Source organism: Panthera tigris, chromosome E1 (genome assembly GCF_018350195.1).
Source record: "Panthera tigris isolate Pti1 chromosome E1, P.tigris_Pti1_mat1.1, whole genome shotgun sequence".
Classification (NCBI taxonomy): Eukaryota; Metazoa; Chordata; class Mammalia; order Carnivora; family Felidae; genus Panthera; species Panthera tigris.
Window position 1 is genome coordinate 46,076,914 of NC_056673.1, and position 17,245 is coordinate 46,094,158.

At 52.2% G+C, this 17,245-nt stretch overlaps 1 protein-coding gene across 3 annotated transcripts in view; it reads right to left on the bottom strand.

Moving 5' to 3' along the window:
- Positions 1–256: 256 nt before the first annotated feature.
- ERN1 (endoplasmic reticulum to nucleus signaling 1) overlaps positions 257–17,245 on the bottom strand; it is an 82,364-nt gene continuing 65,375 nt past the window's right edge. For 2 of the 3 annotated variants that reach the window (XM_042967344.1, XM_007088275.3), the window contains 10 exons: positions 16,659–16,926; positions 15,844–15,934; positions 15,375–15,564; positions 14,502–14,601; positions 14,011–14,210; positions 13,396–13,543; positions 11,515–11,642; positions 9,302–9,425; positions 8,782–8,849; positions 3,647–8,240 (listed from right to left, as the gene is read on the bottom strand). In XM_042967344.1, coding sequence (XP_042823278.1) covers positions 8,028–8,240; positions 8,782–8,849; positions 9,302–9,425; positions 11,515–11,642; positions 13,396–13,543; positions 14,011–14,210; positions 14,502–14,601; positions 15,375–15,564; positions 15,844–15,934; positions 16,659–16,926 — 1,530 coding nt within the window. In that variant the 3' untranslated portion in view covers positions 3,647–8,027. Of the gene's footprint in view, positions 435–3,646; positions 8,241–8,781; positions 8,850–9,301; positions 9,426–11,514; positions 11,643–13,395; positions 13,544–14,010; positions 14,211–14,501; positions 14,602–15,374; positions 15,565–15,843; positions 15,935–16,658; positions 16,927–17,245 lie in introns of those variants that run through there. The other variant, XM_042967345.1, reaches the window with a different exon arrangement.

Sequence of the window (17,245 nt, forward strand, 5' to 3'; positions counted from 1 at the left end):
GGTAACCATAGAAACCGAACAGGGTATTCAGGATGGGGGTAGGGGAGGTGGATGAAAAAGCAGCAGGAGGAGGATCCCTCTTCTCTGACCCCTCAGATTGTCAACAGTACGACTTCCTTAGCTGGCTAAAAGCACAAATGGCTTGGCATTGACCTTTAACTTTCAGGTGAAGCGTAGCAGCCTTTCTCCTGGATACTTTCTACCTAAAGTTTTAGTCAAGATGGGCTCAACTGGGCTGTGGTAACTAACCCAGCCCGTCTGGGCGGCTTAACACAAGGGTTGGTTGTTTGTTTGTTTATTTATTTTACTGATAAGACGTTTACTCCGAGTCAGGAGACTTTTCAGGACAGCTGCGTTCCGTGTGGTGACTGCATGATTCAGGTTGCTTCCATTTTGTGTCCTTTCTATATGTAGACCCCACGATTGGCCCGTCACTGTGTCAAAGGAAGACAGAGCTGGAGGGTTGTGCCCCAGCTCTTAAATGCTTTGAGACTCAAAAATGCCACATTTTACTTCCACTCCGCCCTCCCTGCCCACCCCGCCCCCCCCATTGGCCAGAGTTAGTCACACACCCCAACCTAACTTCAGAGGAGGCTGGGAATGTTGTCTTCCTAGGAATCCAGAAAGAGGAAAATAAAATAAGATTTGTTAAAAACATTATTATCTCAGGGGCGCCTGGGTGGCTCAGTCGGTTAAGCGGCCGACTTCAGCTCAGGTCATGATCTCCCGGTCCGTGAGTTCAAGCCCCGCGTCGGGCTCTGTGCTGCCAGCTCAGAGCCTGGAGCCTGTGTCAGATTCTGTGTCTCCCTCTCTCTGACCCTCCCCTGTTCATGCTCTGTCTCTCCCTGTCTCAAAAATAAATTAAAAAAATGTTAAAAAAAAAACAAAACCATTATTATCTCTGCCACTCCAAACATGCTTTAAAAAAAAAAAAAATTGAAGGCAGTAATTCGAGATATATATATGTACCTTCTCAGAGAATATCCTGTTAGTACATGGTGTTGTTTTTTTTTTTTTTAAGTAGGCTCCACACCCAATGTGGGGCTTGAACTCACAACCCTAAGATCAAAAGTCATACGCTCCACTGACTTAGCCAGCCAAGGCGCCCCTCTGTTAGTATATGAAAAGCCTCTGAATAGTACTGCAGTAAATATGAAACCCGTCTTCAATCCATCATTTCCCAAGTTTATTTGGTCATAGAACCTTTTCTCCCTGAGTGTAATATTCCTTAGAACTGGTATTCTGAGGTGCAAACTTGTCCTAAATGAGTCAACTGTGGCCCTTGGTTTTTCTACCTTGTATAACCACTCTCAGGGCACCCATGTCTGGAATACCACATAGCCCTGGCAGAATCCTGGAGAACACCACCCCACCCCCCTCCAATTGTCAACAGTTCTCCTGCAGGCCTCCACTCCCTGCTTCCTGTGATTCATACCCGGTCAGGCAGTGTTTTCCAGAAGCTCATCACTGCAAGAGGTGGGTCTTAGTCATAGATGCTTATTTGGAAGGGACCAGAGTCCAGCCCGTGACCCAAGGAAGAATTTCTTCCTAATCTGTTCAGGATGAGGCCTTTCCCTTCTGCTGGATCCCTCCAGAGACCCAGCGCTCACTCACTTGCCAAGCCTCCTTTGGCACCGTTGGGCAGCTCAACATCCCGTCCGGACCATGCTCCCCACTGGGCTAGCTTAAACCCTCCGGGACAAGACTGCAAAGCCAGTTTCTCATCACGTGACAGATGTCTGAGGCCACGACAGCTCTTGTTTCAAGTGTCTGTGACAGTTTCCAAGCTCCTCGGGGCTCTGCTCTCCTCCCCCAACCCCGTTGTAATGTCAAGGCAGGGCTTCCCATCATCCTTGGGGTTTGGGCTTGGCATTCCAGTTTCTCGAGATCTTCTGGAATCTTGACTGGGCCCTGAATTGCGTTGGGTGATTCGTCACTCTTTCCAGGTTTGTGTTGCCGGCAGGCAAACCCAATGAGCACACTGCAGTGGCTTCACCCAAAACACTGAGCAGGCCTGGGACGGAGAAGGTGAATTTGGAGAGGCATAGGTTGGGGAGGGCGGGAAAGAACACCTCCTGGATTCACCCGCCAACCCTCTCAGAGGCCAAGTTCACTCAGGTCTGTCCTTCCGGCCCAGCCCCTCCTGTTTCTGGAAACTGCTCCTTCTGCTGCCTGATATCTTTGAATATGGTTTCCCAGAGGCTGCCAGGTTCTTACCAGCCCTACTATCTCTGCCCACAGCTAACTGGTCCAGATACAAGCTCATCACCGGACCTTTGGCCTTGGCAAAGGGTCGGGTCAGTCTCTCACTAAAGTCAAAGATGTATGTTTTTGATCTTAAAGGAAATGTTGGTCTGCAGGGGGAGAGAAGAAGGCCAACGTGTGATCAGGGCACAGGATGCCCCAGCAGTGCCTGGCCCAGTGGGAAGGGCAGGCGGGTGGGGCTGTTACTGGGCTCTTCATGAGCTCTCCTAGCTATGGCATGCATCCAGCATAAATGATGAAGGGGACAAATAATGGAGTACAAGCGGGTGCCTTTGCTGATGAAATACCGTTGTGTGCATGTACACATTTACCTCATGAAATGTATCAAACGCTCAGAAAAAAGTACCCTTTTTCACAGCCCCACATTGACTCAGCATGCAAAACAGCAAGCCCTGCCTCGGTGGCCCAGAACCATGGCCCTGGCCATGCCAGTGTCCCAACTACCTGCTGGCCTTCCTCCTGAGGACCCGCACCTCTCTCACTGCTCTGAGAGCCAGCTAAGGCTGCAGCCAGTTGTCTGCCTCCCTGGCCTGGGCCAATTCAACATGTGGCCCCTGCCCTGGCTTAGCAGCTCCGTGGGGAGCCCAAGAGCGGTCTGTGCCGTTGCATCAGATGGTAGGAGGCAGCGGGCAGGCGTCCACGGCATCCCGCAGCCCCCTCACACTTCCTGGGATTTGTCCACGTCCGAGACCCAGAGCTTCGGAGGGAGGGTGTGCCCACGGTTCTCGGGGATGGTCCTGGGGTCCCACTGAGGCCGGGGGATGGGACGGTGGCAGGCAGAGCAGAAGGAGCCAGCCCCGGTGCACCGTGAGCGCTCCCTTTCCATGATGCAAGAGAGAGAGGAGCCTCCTCCGCTTTCACCAGACGGGATGGGGGGACGAAAGCAGGAAGCACGCTGGCAGGATCCAAAATTCCAACCAGACTGGCCACTGGGCTCGTTCGCTGGCGTGCGGGTGGACGGACTACGTGCGCCTGGCACGCTCAGATCATGGCTTTCCCAGCACTGTGCTGGCCGTGACTGCAGTGGCTTTAATCCCTTCACGGGCTTTTCGGTCCAGTACCCCACTCACTGCACACACACCCCAAACTTGCCATGGGGCAGTTTGGTCCCAGCCTGGCCAGCTTCCTGGAACTCAGCCCAAACCAATACTTTGGGGGACTCCCTGCAGGGTTTCAAAGAACGTTTTCCCACAGCCTCCAAGGAGGACGTTCCAGCCCCCCGGACCCTGCCGTGGATGCCGGCGGGCAACCGCGTCCCCCTACCCGCTGAGTCAGCCGCTCGCCTTCACCACCCAGACATCACACCCAGGGAGAGAGCTGGGAGTGACCCCTCGCCTGAAGGTGAGGGTCAGGGTCAAGTCTTTAAGAAGATGAAATCAACTTCCGGATCTAAAACTACCTTTATTTGTCATTGGCGCAACATGAGACGCCATCATGAATCAGCAGGATTATAAAACTGTACAGGAGGTACAAAAATAGGCTGTTTAACTTAGATAATTACCCTCACATCAAGCTTTAAAAATACACATAAAAATTGTACAATCTGGCAGTTTATAAAATATAAAGCTAAAAAGAGGATTGTAGGTTCACAAAGAGGATTCTATCACACGATTAACACATACCCATTAAACAACCGTCCACAGAGAAGACACAACGGCACAGAATTTTCTTTAAAAAAAATCACTTAAAAATGAAAATTTTTACCCTGACCAAATCATTCACCCTTTAATGACAAAACCACTGTGAGGCATCCATTCCGTGGAAGGATACAGTAGAACTTTTCCAGTTTTAAAACGGTCAGGGGTGTGTTGTCCAAAACAAATCTGATGTGCTTTCAAAGCAAGTGCAATTGTAACCGGGTATACGTCAGAGTAAAAATTAAATAAATATAAATAGGTTAAATAAATAGGTCATTGCAAAAGGAACACTACGTAAGGTCTGCATCTGAGAATGCCGCATGTTTGACTGGTAATGCTTTCTAGGTAAGTGGGGACTCCCCCGTCACAGCTTTTGGGATACTGAAAAGAAATACTGTACCCGCCGAACACACAGAGAGCACAGGGTGAAGCGAGCGGGGTGCGGGCTTTGGCCAGAAGCGTTAAGGCTGCTCCAGTGGTAGGCTCGTCGCAGATGCTTTCTTTGTGGTTGTCCAATGAAAACAGAAAGGGTTTACGCGCTGATACAAGAAACGGGAACCTGGGTTACTCACGGGAAATCACTGTTTCATAAAAGAAACAAAGTATGGGAAGAAGGGACACTTTGATTTAAAAGGGAATGGTCCAACCTTGGAAGGCGGAATTCGGGCCCATCCGTATGGGACACCTGGTGACTCTCTCCTAGGAAAGACCAATGCCAAGCCAAACTCAACTGAAAGGATTGCTCCGGGATGGTGAAGGCATCAGCAAGGAAAAGACACTGACACGTACAAAGAAAAGGGATTTCAGGAACTAAACGAGCAGAGAGAAAGCTAAAGAGAACTTAGAGACTCTTTACAGGTGTGCTGCGTGCTTCCTCATCCAGCTCTTGGGGGGCAAAGAACCAGTCTACCCTCTGTGAGGACTTCAAGGCCAAGGATGCAATGAACAGGGCTGGAGAATGAAAGCAGTCTCGGGACATCCAGGCCTGGCCAGAGCGCGGCTTCTGAAGAGACAGCAGCTGAGAGGAGAAAGGCCTCCAGGCCAGAGGCCCCCCACAAGTGCGAGGGGGGCAGCCGGTTCATCTTTCACGGCAGTGAGAGAAACTGCAACGGGAAACAAGTCACATTCGCACAAAACCTCACCAAAGTTGACTCTGAGATAAACACCTTTCCTCTAGAGTTGGCAGAAAGAAAATACTTCGCTGGACCCGCTAACCTGTGGATCCTCTGATATGTGCCAGAGTGAGGTCTCACCGGAAAGAACCGAGGAGGACTATGGCATGGAGAGGGAGGGGGAGGGGGAGGGAGAGCCTGCCGCGCCCCGGGTTTTATGTCGGCCACTAGATGATTCGGTGACTTACCAAGGACACCAGTGATTCCCCAAAAGTGCAAGTGCTCTGATACCTAGTGACACGTGAGCTCTTTATATGCTGAAGTCAAAAAGACTCAAGAAGCAACAGGAGAAATTCTGGCAGGCGCACCGAAGACCGATTCAACGCGAGGTTCAAGACAAGATTTAATGAGAGTGTCCCTGGGGTTCCTAACAGATGCGACTAAATTCTGTCGGAAAAAATGAAAAGTAGCGTACTTCTAAAAAGTTAAACAGCCTTCTAGAAATCACACTGAAGATCAAATAGCTCAGCTGCTACGCGACGCACACGGCTGAAAAACCCTGTTCTAGCAAAAGACACCTTCCCGCTACGCTGAGCACAACAGGAAACCAGAATTCTACAGATTAGAACAAGATATAGCAGATGATGCCCAAGGTGTTTCCACGACAAGTGCCCACACGAGAGACCTCTTCAAACCACCCGAGGGACTGATGAGTGACCAGATTCTGAAAAGCGACGGACAGAAGGCCAACGGAGCAGACTTGACCAGATCAGACGGGTTCTGGGTCACAGGCAGCTTTAAGAAAGAAGAAGTGTGAACAGCAAATGAATGCCCTTGCCCACCCTCTGGCTTTTCCGGGAGTACTGGTGCTTACTTTCTGCTTACTTTCTTACTTTCTCTCTCACTCCACGCTCTTTAAAAAGCAGAGGTTTTGCCTATCTTGTTTACCTCTGCATCCCCAGCACCCAGGATCCTGCCTGCTCACACAGTGACTACTCAAAATGAAATACATCGAATACAGGAGTTTGAGAAAGGTGGGTGGTTAGAAATGAAGGGGATAAAGAGAAAAGGCATTTAAAAAACAGCCATCCTGGAGACAAGGTGGGCCCAGATAGGGAGAGGACACAAACCCTGGGCAGCCAGAAGTGACCTGACTACTCCCCCCAGGACACTGTTCAGCCATGAGACCAAAGCAGGCCAGGTGCCGGCAGCACAGAGGGCCGACGGCCCTGTTCGTCCCCTGTGGCACCTTCTCCGCCTGACTGCCTGGCAGGCCATCACCACTCAGGCCCGGCTGTGAAATGACCAACCACAGAGCCATACAGACAATGGTGCGGGTGCATCAGAGCAGGGAGAGGAGAGGCGTCTGGCTGCGTTCCTGAAAAACGGGAAGTATGGCAGAAGATACCACGATGTCAGCCAAAAACGCCAGGGTTCCAAGGTATCAATGAGGTAACTGATGAGGTTTAAAGACGCAGGATAATGCTAATTTAAGAAAAAAAGTGACTTCAGGCATTATGAAAGGGAACTGAATTCTACGAAGGCAGAAGGCCCTCGTACAAATCCATCAGCAAGCACGTCACAGAAGAAACAGTGAGTTCTCGGTCCGTCAGTACACCCTCGCTCCTGAGTGGAGTCTCGGAGGTCAGTCGCCAGCACTGAAGGCAGCGTGATGATGTGCTCACCCGGCTGGACAAAGGACACGGGAGACATCTCCTTACTTCGTACCCTGATCTCACTTAACTGCTAAGGCTCTCGGTAGAGAAAAGACAGAGGAATTTTTGACTGAAACTAAAGTTAAAAATTAAACTAGTTTTAGCAAAAAAGATGGTATTGACATAATGTAGAGAATATCACTTCGAAGCTGTTTCATGGATGTATATAGCCTTGCTCTAATGTTTTACTCCTCAGCAGTAGAGCACGTTCTGAACACGAACGCTCTTTCTGGAGGGGGTGGAGACTTTTGGTGCCACACAAAAGAGAAAGTGTACTATAGATCTTGCATTTAGCTTCTTCACAAGTAAACTTCAAGTTCAGCTTACCTATGCTAACGCAGCATTCTACAGTATGTTCAAAAGAGAAAGTTATTAAAATCTGCCAGGAGAAACATAAAAACCTGCCCACGAAGCAAGTGGTGACCCTGGCCTTGGCTCCGCCCCCCTGGCCCGTCCTGCCGGGTCCAGGGATGGGGGAACCTCATTGCCCACCTGCTGGCCCAGGGCTCTCCCAGGGTGGCTGAGAGGGTCCTATTTGACCTGCTCTCGCCTGGGTGCTGCTCTTCGTGATGGGGAACTTACCACCCCTCGCCCCCAAATGCTCCTAAGCACCCCCTTAAATCCACCGAAGGCCACCGGGGCATGTGGTGCTGATCTGTCCCAATGCCACGCCCCACACTCCAGACTCTTCGCTGCCCCCAGGGAACACTGGTTATAGTGACCTGGGAGGCTTTGGGCACGTTCATGATGAGTGAGGCATCTGTGATCCCCGGGGAACGACACCCTCTGAACGTCTTCCTCCTCCTTAGCGCCGCTCACCTCTGGAGCCCCACTCCGAGCAGAGGCTGCACTGGGTGCGTGTCAACCTAGCTGGTCGAGGAGAGAGATGCTCCTGGTCCTGCCTGTAGGCAAAACGTAGCACTCCCTCCTCTCTCTTCCTCATAGGCCGACATCAAACAGGAAGTTTACAAACAAGTGTAAGTCTGAAGCACGTGTGTCCACGAGGAGGTGGAGGATGCCTCCTTCGCTGCCTCTGCGACGGGCCCTCCTCAGCAGAGGACCCCCGAACGTAAAGCTCTCATGGCCAACAGCTTCCCAGCATCCTACAGGCCAAGGCGGGGGGGTCGTGTTCCCCACTTCCTGGGGTGAGCATCATCTTCTGCTGGCTGTAGAGCGGGCTCAAGGCACTTGGTTTGGGGGCCTGGTCTCCCTGCTAAGCCGGGAGGCATCAGGCTCGGGCTGGTAGAGACCAGGCCCTCAGTCACAGCTGGGGCCACCAGAACGGCGGCCACCCCGGCTCAAAGGGCGTCTGGAGTCACGGGGGGCCGGAGCTCTGGGGGCTCGTGGCAGTAGTAAGGCTGGAAGAGCCTCTCGTGGCTGCAGGGCTCCATGGCCCGGTAGGTGTGGGGGAGGAGGTGGGGGAAGCGGGACGTGAAGTAGCGCACAAAGTCGTCGGGGAGAGAGCCCAGCGTCTCCCGCACCTCCGCGGGGAGCTCCCGGTAGTGGTGCTTCTGCAAACAGGGCGGACACACAGACACGGCGGTTAGCAGCTGGGAAGCTGGGAAACACCGCTAAAAGACCCTCTTACTATCCAAGGAAGACAGGATGTTAGCTGGTTTTCTGAAAGGAGAAAAGGCTTAGGGACCCACAGTCCATCTGTTTATCTTACTTGCTTCCCCTCCCTCAGGAGGGGGCCTCAGAGCTGGGCCTGGCCCAGTGCTGTGAAGGCGGGAGGGAGCTTCCCTGCCAGAGTGGCCCGCGGGCCAGGCCTGCGTGGGAAGGTCTCCATTAAGGGAGTTTATACGGCGGCGCTGTATCAGGCAGGCACAGGGCATACAAAAGTCACCACAGACAACAGCAGCATCAGAGAGCCTGCTTCCCAGAGCGGAACTCCTCACAACGTCCCTGAAGAGAAAACCCGTCCAAGGCAACACAGAAGAGCCTCCGCGAGGTCAGGATTCTAGTATGAATGGAAGGCCCCAGAGGACAGAAAGGAGGAGGAGGGTGGTTGTACCCCGGCTGCTGGTCTCATCTGGGGTTCACCCCCCTTACCTTGTTTCTCATGGCTCGGAGAAGGTCGCGGACAGAGCCACCTTTATAGGTTCTGAATTTACGCAGATCTAGGGAAAAAAACAAGCACTACAATGTAACAAACACATTTCCAAAGAAAAGGACTGCTGGGGTTCCCCGGGATTAAGCGATCAGACTGAGACACGACATAACTCTGCCATACTTGTGGCTGACAGGAGTGTGCCCCCCAGAGTGAACCCGAGGGCAGTGGCAGTCTGAATTCTGCCTCCTGGTTGCACCCACAACCAGGAATAACCAGTGAGGGCAGGGCAGCCATCACTCACCTGTCACCCTAAGGGACGCACATGAAACCCACGTCAGTGTAAAGGTCTGATTTGTGCCCAAACCCCAGAGGACACGCCCACAAAAGCCTCAACCCTGCGAGGGGGATTTGGAGCCCAAACAGCCTGGAGTTGCCAATTCCACGTTCACTTCCTAGAAACGGCCGCTGCTCTTGGAACGCGTCTGCCAACATCTGCTGTCAGGGCCTCGGCACGGTCACCTGTCTGCAGGGGGACGGTGATGTTCTCTCTCCAGTCCGTCTTTACCACGGCTCTCCCGCCTCGCTCCAGCTGCTTCACTATCGGGCCGTCCAGGGATTCCTTTTCTATTCGGTCACTCACGTCCTATGAGGGTGACAAGGGCAGCAGGTGACAGTCAGTGTGCAGAGAAGCAGAAGCTGGAGGAGTGAAACACCAGGTCACGGAACGGTCACTGCCCCGCAAGCCGCAGGCCCAGACTGAAGTCTGCCTCAGAACCGGCAGCGAGCGTCCTGTCTCTGTCCCCTCACGATCCATTCACTTCTCCCCCGTGAGCAGCCGTGTCTGGGGTTCACAGGGGAGGGGCCCACACGGACATCTCCGTGACAGAGACGTGCCACACCTCTCCACAAACCCTAACGCCTCACCCACGTGTCACCCATGTGCACACGTACGACGTGCCACACGGAGCCCCTGTGTGCAACCCGTGTTCATCAACGGACAACAAGCACCACCACCACCACCAGAGCTCAATTCTGATTTGCATCTTGCGCTTTTCCACCACCCAGGGCAACGGGACAAGCGCAAATCTAGGACTGGCCATCAGTCCTCATGCAAACAATTAGAGAAGACAGATGAAGCCCTCTTGTAGAGGGAGAGAGCTGCTGACAAGAGTGTGGGCTGCAGAGGGCCTGGACCGTGTTTGAGGGACACAGCCTGGGCACGAGCTCCAACAGCCGAGGAAACGGAGCGGCGAGCCCCACACACGTTAACGCCGCACAGCCTCACTGGCCACGGTCTCTTCCTTCTCTGATGAAGACGGAGCCTGGCTGGCCGACTCTCGGACTTGTACCTGCCATGGGCAAGCCTTGGAGGGACAACTTCTGCAAAGCGGGTATAGCTGGTCGATACAACGGAAGCCTGGTGTGTTCACAAGACATGGGACTTGGCAAAACTTAAGAGTTTTAATCCTAACCCACAGAGGGGTGGAGGTCCCTTTCTGTGAGCTCTATTCCTGCCCTACATCTGATCATCATCAAAGGAACCTGGCTAGTTTTCAGAAGTCCCTGCAGGACAAGTGACCTCAGAACTCGAAGGTTATGACCTGTGCAACACAGAGAACGAGCCTGATGTTATCCACACTCACTGCTGCCATGGAGAAGGGCACGAAACCCTCCCCTTCCCAATCCATCCAAACAGTGACTAAGCATCTGCCATGTGCCAGGCTATGTCCTGGGCAGTGGGGACACAGCAACGAATCCAGAAACCAACCACTCCTGCCCTCAAGGCGCTTACATGTTGGGAGTTACACCAGAACCAAAGCTCTAGTCAGACTCCAGGACACTTTGATGATCACTCCTAAACCCAAGTTCCCCTCTGATCCAGGCCCAGGAGGAAAAGCACTGCCCGCGTGTGCCTGCTTCTCAGAGCTGGTGTGTCTGGATTGAGCCATGCTGATCTGACCCCAGAAGGCTCGACTACAAAGCCTTCACACAGCCAAACCACTGAAGGAGCTCACAGCTACTGATCCTACAATTTAACATCTCAGAATCCACCTCAAGCAAAGAGACATCTGGGCAAAGACTGAGTTAAAAAGGATAGAAAGAGCCCAATGTAAGTAAACGTTTAGATTTATGAGACTTGAATGAAATACGATGCCTATGATTTGCTTCGAAGTAATCGGGTGGAGAGTGGTGGAGAGAGAGCAGAGGTTCAGGTAGTAATTGCTGGAGCTGGCTGATGGGTAAACGGGAGTTCATTACAGTATTCCCTCCACTTTTGTATTTGAAAGTTCCCAGAATATAGCATATGACAGAGCACTAGTCACTAAAGTTTTAGAACTTTAACATGGAGAAAGATTATGTTAAAATTCTACATTAAAGACCATATTAATACAGTACTATTAATACTGTAATAAAATACTATATTAAAATATTATGTACTGTAAAAAAAAAAAAAGGATACAAAATTGTATATACGGTTTGATCCTAATCACATTTTTATCTATATGAAAAAGGTATGTTAAAATGTCGACCATGGTTATCTCTTGGTTATGGGATTAGGAGCCATTTGTTTTTTGATATTTTATTTTTTTATTTTATTTTATTTTATTTTATTTTATTTTATTTTATTTATTTTATTTTATTTTATTTTTGCTTTTTGCTGTACTTTCAAAATCTGGAAGAAGTTAAATGAAGACTTTTGATAACAAACAAACCACAAACAAGAGATGTACCTGGAAGAACTGGAGCTGCTTTTCCAGGCTCCAGAAGAACGGGTGCTTCAGCACATGCTTCGCAGAGGGGCGTTTCTGAGGATCCATTGCGATCATCTTCTCTATTAATTCCCGGGCAATGACGTCTTCTACAGAGGAGGAAAATAAACAAGTAACTGATTATCACCGGCCCACAGCCGCCATGAAATACTCAAACCTTAACGGTGCATGTGCCTTTTGATTCAAGATTCTACTGACACAACCTCACTCCAATAGCGTAATTAAGAACTTGCACAAGCTTCTGCTGATAAGGGGAGTCCTCACCACACAGTCTGTGAAAAGAAGTAACTGGAAATACCCACTGTCGGAGGCTTTGGTAACACTGCCTCCACGTACTAGGCTGTGCTATTAGAACGATGCCCTGGTAAGGGGTATCTGGGTGGCTCAGTCGGTTGAGGGTCTGACTTCGGCTCAGGTCACGATCTCATGGTTCATGAGTTTGAGCCCCGTGTCAGGCTCTGTGCTGACAGCTCAGAGCCTGAAGCCTGCTTCGGATTCTCTGTCTCCCGCTCTCTCTCAAAAATAAATAAACAATAAAAAAAAAAAAAATGTTAAAAAAAAACGATGCCCTGGTGGAATACCTATCAACTTGGAGAGATATTCAAGATGATGTTAAAAAACAAGCATGCCAACTATCAACAATAGCCAAAGTATGGAAAGAGCCCAAATGTCCATCGATGGGTGGATGGATAAAGAAGATGTGGTATATATATACACAATAGAGTTATTACTCGGCAATCAAAAAGCATCAAAGCTTTCCATTTGCAACCACGTGGATGGAACTAGAAGGTATCATGCTAAGCGAAATAGAGAAAAACAAATATCATATAACTTCACTTATACGAGGACTTTAAGACACAGAACAGATGAACACAAGGGAGGGGAAGCAAAAATAATACAAAAACAGGGAGGGGGACAAAACATAAGAGACTCTTAAATATGGAGAACAAACAGAGGGTTACTGGAGGGGTTGTGGGAGGGGGGATGGGCTGAATGAGTAAGGGGCATTAAGGAATCTACCCCTGAAGTCATTGTTGCACCATATGCTAACTTGGATGTAAACTAAAAATAAATCAATAAATTAAAAAAAAAAACAATTACCCATAAAAAAGAATAAAATAAAAATAAAGGCATGTAAGAAAAAAAAGCATGCCAAAAAAGAGTATGTACTACTTATTTATTTTACAAAAGTACGCATATCTAACTAAATACATGATTGGAATAAGATATACAATAGTATTAATAGCAGGAATTCATCACTGTGTAATGGGATTATGGATCTTTTATGCTAATCTTTTTCTACAAGGAATAATAAAAATTAATCCAAAACAGTGAGTTAGTTTTACATTTTTTAAAAAGGTGGCACTGGGTGTCATGGGCCAATTTTAACACAGGAAACGCTGAAGTCAGGAAAAAAGACCTGTTGCCCCTGCACCCAGAGAGCAAGACCCAGGTGTCTGCCCCCCGCGCCCAGCCACACCCCCTGATCACTGGCCTGCACACGAGTTTATGGAGCACGGACGACTGTCCTGAATGTCAGCGCAGGAAGGGACTATTAAATGCTCACAAGCCACAAGCTGGAAAATAGAGGTCCTTGCCTGGGTCACACAGGTAACTGGGGGACCTGAAGGAACCTCAGAGCTGTGTGCCTTCAGGAGGAGATGCTCCAAAGACAACCCAACCTTCTACCAGCTTTGGAGTGAGTCAGCGATGCACTGAGGCCCACAGGGCCAGCGGTTGGAAAGAAGGGCCTCTGGAAGCACAGGGCTGGCGCCCTCCCAGGGCTCAGGGGCCACGTGGTCAGCCGGAGCGGCTCCCGACCGTCCCCTGCCGCCCCCTCACCGTGCTTCTCCGGGTGTAGGCAGTCGAGGCTGTAGGCGCCCAGGAGGATGTTGGCCTGCCGCTGCAGGGACTTGCCAAAAGGGTGGCTGCCCTCAGATATCACATAGTAAAAGACACAGCCCGCAGAGAAGATGTCCACTGTGTAGGTCTGAAAAGAGAGACGCAGGGTGTGAGAGGCTTCTGGAAAATTCTCATCCTCACTGAGAAGCAGCAAGGACAGGAGTGCTGCCGTTGCTTCTACCACCTTGAAGGGTCCCGGGAGACTGGACTAGCACGCCAGAAGTGCCCAGAGCAGCGCTGGCACCCGCAGGGGCCGCATGAGGGTCGGTGTTCGCAGTGGAACGTGGGCTCTAGAGCCGACTGGCTGGGGTTGGAAGTCACTGAAAAGTAGGGGGGAGACACGGACAACTGCCCACGCTTGCCCCTTTCACTTGTCTGAACACGAGACCACATGGAAAACGCCAGCAGCATGCTATTCACACAGAAGCTCTTTGATAAAGAACTGTCATGTTCCAGCTACGTGCGCCGCAGCCCCCAAGTCTTGAATGCGGAGGCTCTCGTCCCCGAAGATGCGAGAGGCTGGCAGTTTTCCCCAGAGCTGCTCCCACTACTCACGGGATTGTCCTTACAGTCCTCGCTCAGCATCTCCGGAGCGATCCAGCCTTCTGTGCCAGGCACTCCTGAGCGGCGGCTGAAACTGTGCCTGCCCACAGCCAGCTTCTTGCAGAGGCCGAAGTCAGAGATCATGGCCTTGATCCTGCCATGGGCGTTGGGCATGGACAGGAGAATGTTGTGGGGCTTCAGGTCTCTGTGAACTAATAGAAAACTCCAGATCAGTCTGGTATTTACCAGTGGCGTCGGGCCTCCTCCTGCGGCGGGGAGTGCACTCTTCACGGACTCCCAGCGGGCCCGCCAGACCTCTAAGGGTTTTCTGGTTTGCAGCTGTGAAAGATTCCTCCTCAAATTCTTATTCTCAAAAGGCCACCTAAAAACCCCACAGGCACACCAGCGAGGACGCTGAGATTCTCAGCAGAGGCAAGGACCCCTCCCCAGCAAGGGAGCTCCCCACCGGGCCGCGGCTGGTAAGTACAGGGGAAGCTTCTCACCAATGTTGAGGGAGTGCAAATGGGCCAGGCCCGAGGTGGTCTGCTGCAGCAAGGTGATGGGCTCCAGGCCGAGGTGGGCGAAGTCCTTCTGCTCCACGTACTGCAAGAGACACACGACAGCCAGGTCGCGCACACAGCCCTTGGGGACGGGCCCCTCCACACAGCACTTTTTTTCTCTAAGCGATTCAATTGTATTCAGGAAAGTCCTGCCTGCAACTTTTGGCCTTAATTAATGTTTGGGATTAGGTTGGCTCATTTTCTCTGATCCTGTTTTAAGAAAGAAACGGGAAGTTGTACTGACCACACTCTGTCCAAAGGCACATTTGCTCACGGACTTTCTCTGGCAGCCGTAGGCGAACTTAAAAGTTCCAGCTGGCTCGTGTGCGGTGAGAAAGGTAAGAGGGCAAGGAACTCAAGTTCACTGCCTCCTACAGGCAAACCTGCAGGTGTCTGATACTGACATAGTGTCACGTGAGCCTGGAGACTGAGCAAAAGGAGTTCGCTGGATGGTCTCAATGACCTGACTCCTCAACCAGCATCCTCCAAGCCCAGAGCAGCCCTAACCCACCGGGAGAACAACTGCCAGGTTTTCTGGAGGCGGAGGGACAGAGATACTAACTGTAACCAAAGACCATCCCACCCAACTGAAGCTGAGGTGATAAAAATACCCTCCAACCGGATTGTTTGTGGTTACGTGGGTGTGAGCCCCGTCACATGCACCAACTGTTCATCTACGTGAGTGTGCGGTGTTGTAACTTCAGTAAAGTGAATACAGAGAACTAAAGGGAAAAGAAATGACAGTCTCTCGCGCCACCTGCCTCCAGGAGCAGGGAGGCCGCAGGACGAAGGCAAAGCGGCCCCGGGGGCACCCACCTCCTGCAGGGTGGCCGCACACAGCTCGATGGCAATGTACTGGAACTGCCGGTCCCTCTCCGTGCAGAAGTAACGAATCACGTTGGGGTGCTCGTCTGATTCCCGAAGCAGCTGGACCTCACGGTCCGCGAAACTGAAACACTCGGGGAGGATCCTCTTGACGGCCACATCGCGGTTGTCGAACATGCCCCTGAGGACAAGGACCACAGGTTGGTTTGGGGGGGGCGAGCCAGGCTGCGGAAACGGGAGACCCGCAGACCCACGGTGCTCCTTCTGCGATGCGGCAGCCACCCTGGGAGCCTCGTAGCCCCTGACCGACCACCACGCGGCCAGCACTTCCTCCCCGGAGGTGAAGTCCTCTGTCTTGGCCACCACCGTGACCCTGCGGCACCCCCCAGCCTGGCGTGCCACCTGCAGGCCGACAGACCTGGACGTGAGGGCAAGTCACAGAGCTCTCCAATCCACTCACCGGTACACAATCGTGCCCTCAGCTCCGTGGCCCAGCACGTCCTTGGGACAGAATGAGATCTTCCCAACAATCACCATGCTGGTTTCCTCATCTGGGACAAAACAGGAAGAAGTTGTTTTAAGCAAACCTAACCTGAAACACCTTGAGGCCAGAACGGAAGCAGCGTCCTGAGCTCAGGTTCAGAGATGGGATCTCACAGGTTCTAGGTTCCCAGCCCCTGGTAACAAGCGCCCGCAGGGCATCGACACCCAGGGCTGCCACCTCCCCCGCCTCCTGCCCTCTGTTCCTGCCTTTACATTATTGTCAGAAAACAGGGCTTCTCCACAGACCCGCCTACGATTTGAGCCTGGAGCCTCCAGGCAGTGGATGTGCAATGAAGAGACCAGGGGTGGCCTGGTCTGGGGCTCAGGTCTCATACACTAGCTCTGTACCCATCCCCTCAGAACATCGGCCCTGACAACCAGCCCGAACCCACTTCCCAGAGGGACCGGGATCAGCAGTCACACTTGGCCACGGACTGGCTGCAGGAACTCCCCCAAGCCAGATGCCCAGTGCACCTCTGGTCAGCAGCAACTGCCGGCCCTTATGGGGCAAGATGGCAGGAGGACAAGGTAGACCCCAAAAGGCCCCCCGAGTGGGAGAGGCCCGGATGGCATGCAAGCCTGGCCCCCAGAGTGAGAGGGACCTAGGTGAGAACACGGTGAGCCCTCAGAAACGACACTTCACAGTCCCACGGAGACTCCCCCGAAGAACATGCCTCTCGGGTTGTGTTCAAATGAAAGAGAAAACAGCACCAAAATGGCAACTCGCTTTACCTTCATCGTCCTGCTCCAGGAAGGGGCTGGCACCAGCCCTGGAGGCAGAGCCACTGGAGTGGAGCGAGTGGTTGGAGGCTCTGGGGGATGTGCTGGGGCTGCTGGTGCCCGAGCTCTCTGAGTACAGGCCGGACGAGTCCAGGAGCTCAGCATCCTGAGCCACGTCTCCAGGGGGATGGAAGGGCAGCTGCTGCTGTTGCAGGAGCTGGATTTTCTCTAGTTCCTTCTGGAACTGCTGGTGCTGGAGCTGCTGCTGCTGATGCATGCTCTGGGGAGAGAAACGCACATCCAGACACGTGCAGCCCGCTCCCCCGGGGACAGAGGGAGGCTGGAAGGGTGAGGCTCCCTGTGGCAGAGGAAGCAGGTACGCTGCCCAAGGGGTGGGGGGCGGGACGAGACCAGTGAGAAGGCACAGGAGGGGGGATAGGGTGGTTGGAAGACTCGAGTGCTTCTCGCCAGTTAGGAGTTCCCAGGACAGCCCACGCCCCCTGCTGGACGGGCCCGACAGGGGCGGGAGGGGGGACTGAGCTGTAGGTGGAGGCTGGGCCAGAAGAAGGGGGCTCCACTTAAGTCTAAAATCCTGGGAC